We start from the raw sequence: 6,121 nt of genomic DNA, 5'->3' as shown, positions 1-6,121 counted from the left end.
CACCCCCACCCCCCAAAAAAAGAAAAGTCCAATCCAGTCGGTGCAGGTCACCCTGCCCTCTGGGGCAGTTCCAGCCTGCGCAGGGAGGGTTGCGATGGGAGGACGAGAAAGCACAGACAGACCACCGCTCTTTCCACCCACCCTCAGCCGGAGAAACAAAGACGGCCTCCTCCGCCCGTAGCCACTACCCTAACCAGAGAGGCTCTCCCATTTCCCGGTGCAGCCGGCCCTCCCGCCCCCGCCCGCGCCCCCGCCCCCGCCCCCATGACAAAGAAAAGGCACTCGGCGAGCAAGGCCTTCCTGCCCCCACGGATGGGGGAGGGGGCTGCCGAGGTGAGGAGCCCCCTCCACTCGCCCGTGCTCACACTCCTGGCCCCAGGAGCGGCCAAAAGCTGCGGAGAGCGGAGGCCTCGGCCGCGGAGGCCGGATCCGGGAGGGGGGGTACCTTGAAGTAGCCGCCTTCGTAGAGGGTGTTGGGGGGCCCGAAGATGGCCACCTCCCAGTTGTAGAGGTCGGACTCATCCACCAGGGTGATCCGGAAGCCCTCCACCGGTTCCTCCTGCAGGGATTTCAGCTCGAGCATCAGGGCCTTCTGCGAGCTGGTCATCTGCTGCTGGGCCATCTCGGCGGCGGCGGCGGCGCCAGGCCCGGGCCCCAGTCCTCACGCACCGGCCGGGCCGAACCAGGCCCTTCCCCTCTGCTCGCCCTCGGGCCCGGCCGCACCGGGCCCCGGTCTTCACACACCCGGTGGGCCGGACCAGGCCCTACACGGCCCGTGGGCCCTCCCGGGGTCGTCCTCACACACGACGCTGGCCGGGCCGGGCCCTTCCCCTCACACTTAGGCCAGGCGAGAGGAGGGGTCGAAGGAGTTAGAATTCGCTCCCGGTCCCGTTCCCGGGCCTCCCCCCCCCGGAGGGGGCCTCAACTTGGGGGGGGGGAGAGGAGGTGGAAGCGGAGGAAGGCGGCGGAGGGCCGGCGATGGTGAAGGGAGGGGGCCGGGCCAGCCCGGGAACGCCGCGCTCGCTCGCCCTCTCGTTCTCTTTGAGGGCCGCAGGGGCCGGAGGGCGCGCTGGGCGAGCGCGGCGTGAGGGGGTCTCGCGGCGGTGGCGGCGGTGGCGGCGGCGGCTGCGCGGGGGGAGGGGCGGCGGCGGAGGAGGAAAGCTAGAGCGCCTCGCGCCGCGGGAGCGACGGAGCCGAGAAGCAGGGAGGGAGGGAGGGAAAGAGAGAGAGAGAGAGGGAGGAGGGGCGCACGCCGGGAGGGGGGCGGCTCTCGGCGGCTGGCGGCCCGACGCGCGTGCGCGCGCCCCTCCCTCCCTCCCCCGCCTCCCGGTCTTCGCCCTCCTCCACCACCTCCTCCTCCTCCTTCTCCCGCTTCCACGCCTCCTTTTGGCCTCCCGCGCGGTCGCGGTGCTTTGTGACGCTGACGCGTGTCCCCCCGCCTATAAAAAGCCGAAAGGCAGCGGGGCCTGAGGGTGGGCGCAGGGGTCGCTGTGGTCCCAGAGTGACTGTTGTACGGCTGGACGCCGCAGTTTCAAAGGCGTGTCCCGGAAAGGAACCCAGATCCCCCGGCTCTCGGCGCCCTTCCCCCTTGGATCCAGGGACCTCCACAGCCATCCTGGGACTGGCCCTGGTCGCTACAGGCCCCTCCCCGTGACACCCAGTCTGCGGTCCCTCCACTTAGTAGCTACTTGATTAGGATGTGCTGAGAATGTGGGTCTTATCGGTGAGAACAGACCTTCGCGCAGGCCAGCCCACGGGCAAGTGTGCCCTTGGACGCGTTACCCACCCTGGGTGCGGCAGTTCCACGTGAGAAACAGGGGAAGACAGAAAGGTCAGCTTCTGCTTCCCTTCTTAACTACAAAGAGGAAGTTGTGAGGAAAAAGAGACAATAACAAACTGGATCTCTAGCCCTTCTCACTGTGATTTGGGGCAAGTGCTCAGGCTGCCCTTCGCCTTCCCCATTTGTAAAATAAACTACTGTGGTTGAACTTTGACCCCTTAGAGGTCCTTTTGGCTTCAATGTCCACCCTGGAACTGAGGGACTTTAGAGATAATCATAACCAAAGTGAGATGTGGGAAGTCTTTGGTCCCCATGGTTTAGAATACAGTACTCCTTTCTCTTAGGAAGGCATGTTCTAGGATAACTGCTTAAAAACCATTTCCTAGAAAAGCCAGAATACTGTGAAAGGTCTACACACACAATTTCGGAATCAGACAGATCTTGGTTCCAACCCTGGTTCCACACATTACTTCTCCCTGTCTCATCAGTTTTTTTTTGTTGTTGTTTTGTTTTGTTTGAGACAGGGTCTGGCTTAATCACCCAGGCCACAGCTCAGTAGCGTGCTCACGGCTCACGCAACCTCTGCCTCTCAGGTTCAAACGATTCTCCCACCTCAGCCTCCCAAGTAGGACTACAGGTGCATGCCACCACACCCACCTGTTTCATCAGCTGCTGTAAAAGGAGATTAATTATACCCAACACAAGCTATTGTAATGATTAAATGTATGTAAAGCACTTAGCATAGTGACTGATTTATAAACAGGAACTTGGAAGAAAGAAAAAACTTTAAGGCATAGCTGTATTCTGGATACCACCACTACCCTACCTTTTATTGAGACAGGGTCTCACTCTGTTCCCCAGGCTGGAGTACAGTAGAGTGACTATAGCTCACTCTAGCAGCAACCTCCTGGGCTCAAGCCATCCTTTAACCTCAGTCTCCCAAGTAGCAGAACCACAGGTGCATGTCACCATGCCTAATTTTTTAATTTTAATTTTATTGTAAAGGAGGGGTCTTGATGTTGCCAAGGCTCATCCTTCTTTTTTTTTTGAGACAGAGTCTCTTTCTGTCACCCAGGCTGGAGTGCAGTGGCATGATCTCAGCTCACTGTAACTTCTGCCTCCTGGGTTCAAGCGAGTCTTCTGCCTCAGCCTCCCAAGTAGCTGGGACTACAGGCATGCGCCACCACACCCGGCTAATTTTTGTATTTTTAGTAGAGACAAGATTTCACCATGTTGGCCAGGCTGGTCTCCAACCCCTGACCTCACGTGATCCACCCACCTCGGCCTCCCAAAGTGTTGGGAGTACTGGCATGAGCCACCGTGCCCAGCCAATGACAGTTTTAGATTTATAGAAAAATTGAAGATAGTAGAGTTCCCCTACACCTGGCACCCAGTTCCCCATTTTATTAACATCTTACATTAGTAGAGCATATGTATTACAATTAATGAGCTAATATTAATACATTACTATTAACTGAAGTTCATACTTCCTTAATTTTTACCTAATGACCTTTCATTGTTCCAGGATCTCATCCAGGATACAAGACTACATTCAGTTTTCCTGTTTTCTTAGATTCCTCTTGACTGTAAGAGTTTCTTAGACTTTGTTTTGATGACCTTAACAGTTTTGAAAAATACTGGTCAAGTATTTTGTAGACTGTCCCTCAATTGCGATTGTGATGCTTTTCTCATGATTAGACTGCCATTATAAGTTTTGATCACAGAGGTAAAATGCCATTTCATCACATCACATTAAGGGCACAAATAGCAACATAGCAATGTTGATGTTGACCTTGATCGCCTGGATGAGGAAGTGTGTCAAGTCTCTCTACTGTAAACTTACTCTGCCCCTCCCTTCCCATTTTCTATACTGTACTCTTTGGAAGGGAGTCACTCTACAGCATCCACACTTAAGACACCCCCGCCCCGTTCTTTTTTTGGCCTTTTTTTCTTCTTGTAGATGAGGTCTCAGTGTTTTAAAACATCCTTTTCTAGCTGCCAACCCTACTGTCCAGGTCTTGAGACTGAGCTCTACTGGAATTAAAGCTCCCCTCAGAGAAGAGGGAGTATCCTAGTGAATGCAACCCCTCATATCAAAATGATGGTTTATGTCCCATCTGGCTTTCCCTCCAGTACCAGTCAATTTAGGGACAAGAGGATTGCTGACCTGGAAATGTGAAAGATGATGTTGACACCTTTAATCGCAAGGCTGTGAGCAGATAAACAGGCAGAAACATCATCTTCAAAGCATTTCGGCCACGAAAACTCATCACAGCCCCACCCTGACCTGAAGGATGATGAAGCCCTAGTCTAATCCACTGGAATGTATACCTGGCACCCAGACCAGAAGCAGCCTCCTAGGCTCATATCAACTCACAGACTCACTAAGCATCCATTGCGGGCATGCCACTATGCTGGGAGGTTCGCAGCTCAACGTGTTAATGAGTTTCATAATTCAAGGGTCTTTATTTTTAGGTCACAGGAACTGGAATTCCACAGAGCTAGCTCATGTGTTTTTATTCTAGCCAGTAAGACATTGTTTATTAGTAGACTGCCACTGTGTCTTATTTATCCCTGAATCCTCAGCAACAGGCACACCATCTGACACAAAGTAGACACTAAGCAATTGTTCTCAAGAGACTCATGGCCAAGGACAGGAAGACAATGAGTAATCACAAAATTACAAATGAACCCTACCTTCTATCCCCATGTCTGTTTTCTCTCAGGCACATAGTAGGTGCTCAAGACTATAAATTCCAAAACACTATACCAGCTACTCCAATGTTTGGCACATATTAAGTGCTCAAAACATGTTTGTTAAAAGAATGAGTGCCAGAAACAGCTTCCTACAGCTTTCTCATAGTTTCCTAATAGTATGTAGATTGACTTGACTGATTGGTGCCCTCTGGTGGCAAAAGTGGCAAAGAAAACAGCACTCAAAGATTTTAAAATAATTAAAAAAAAAAAAAAAAAAGAAAGAAAGAAAACAGGCTGGGCGCAGTGGCTCACGCCTCTAATCCTAGCACTTTGGGAGGCCGAGGTGAGTGGATCACCTGGAGTCAGGAGTTCAAGACCAGCCTGGCCATCATGGTGAAACCCCATCTTAAAAAAAAAATAAATGAATAAAAAATAAAAAAAGAAAACAGAGCACTTACACTCAGTGTTAGGCATCACCTGGTACTTTCCAACCAAGGCACATTTTCTTTTTTTTAAACTGAAACAGAGTCTCCCTCTATTGCCCAGGCTGGAGTGCAGTGGCATGATCTGGACTCACTGTAACCTCCACCTCCTGGCCTCAAGCAGTCGTCCCACCTCAGCCCCCGGAGTAGCTGGGACTACAGACACAGCAACACCATGCCAGACTAATTTTTGTATTTTTAGCTCAAGCGATCTGCCCACCTCAGCCTCCCAAAGTGTTGAGATTACAGGTGTGAGCCACCGCACCTGGCCCATTAATAATTTTAGAGGAAGATTGTGGCTCCTTAAGAACAGTGTCCAAGTTTTACACATGTTAACACGTTAAATGAAAAAAAGTTGGTTCCCATAAAAGTCTTTTTTTTTAAAGTTTTTATAAAGTCATGTCTATTGAAGTATGATTTTACATTCAGTAAAATTCATCCTGTTAAGATTTGACAAGTGCGGCTGGGTGTGGTGGCTCATGCCTGTAATCCAAGCATTTTGGAGGCCAAGGTGGGCCCATCACCTGAGGTTGGGAGTTCAAGACCAGCCTAACCAACATGGTGAAACCCCGTCTTTAAAAAAAAAAAGAAAAAAGAAAAAGAAAAAAAAAAAAGATTTGACAAATGCATAGTCATACCATAATCAAGATGCAGAACAGCTGTAGAATCACTCTAACGATTTTCTCCTGTCCATTTGCAATCAACACCTTTTTGATCCCAAGGAACTCACTGACCTGTTTTTCTGTCAAAAGTGTCAAATTTAATCACTAAAATGATCTACAGTACTATGGAAAAATGTATAAGCACATAAAATACACAAACCAATTTTTTAAGTGAGATACTTTAAAAAGTTTCTTTAGCATACCAACAAAAAATGAAGGTAGCACTGCATTTTACTATAGATGTGCAAATATTCAAAGTCCACCATTGTCCTATCTATGGCTCAACAGTAATGTTTAAGAATACACTGGGTGGGCATGGTGGCTCGTGCCTGTAATTCCAGCACTTTGGGAGGCCAAGGTGGGCTGATCACCTGAGGTCAGGAGTTTGCAGCCTGGCCAGCATGGTAAAACCCCATCTCTACAAACATTAGCCCTGTAATCCCAGCTACTTGGGAGCCTGAGGCAGGAAAATCACTTGAACCTGGAAGGTGGAGGTTGCA

General features: G+C 50.8%; 1 protein-coding gene across 1 annotated transcript in view; it reads right to left on the bottom strand.

The window, feature by feature from the left end:
* Positions 1–1,198, bottom strand: part of UBE2R2 (ubiquitin conjugating enzyme E2 R2) — a 115,052-nt gene extending 113,854 nt beyond the window's left edge. Inside the window, exon 1 of the mRNA XM_037743624.1 lies at positions 446–1,198. Coding sequence (XP_037599552.1) covers positions 446–622 — 177 coding nt within the window. The 5' untranslated portion in view covers positions 623–1,198. The remainder of the gene's footprint in view (positions 1–445) is intronic.
* Positions 1,199–6,121: the final 4,923 nt, after the last annotated feature.

The sequence above is a fragment of the Cebus imitator genome, unplaced genomic scaffold (genome assembly GCF_001604975.1).
Source record: "Cebus imitator isolate Cc_AM_T3 unplaced genomic scaffold, Cebus_imitator-1.0 Scaffold149, whole genome shotgun sequence".
NCBI classification, from domain to species: domain Eukaryota; kingdom Metazoa; phylum Chordata; class Mammalia; order Primates; family Cebidae; genus Cebus; species Cebus imitator.
The sequence above is the reverse complement of the archived record's forward strand: the minus strand, read 5'-3'. Positions and strand labels throughout refer to the sequence as shown.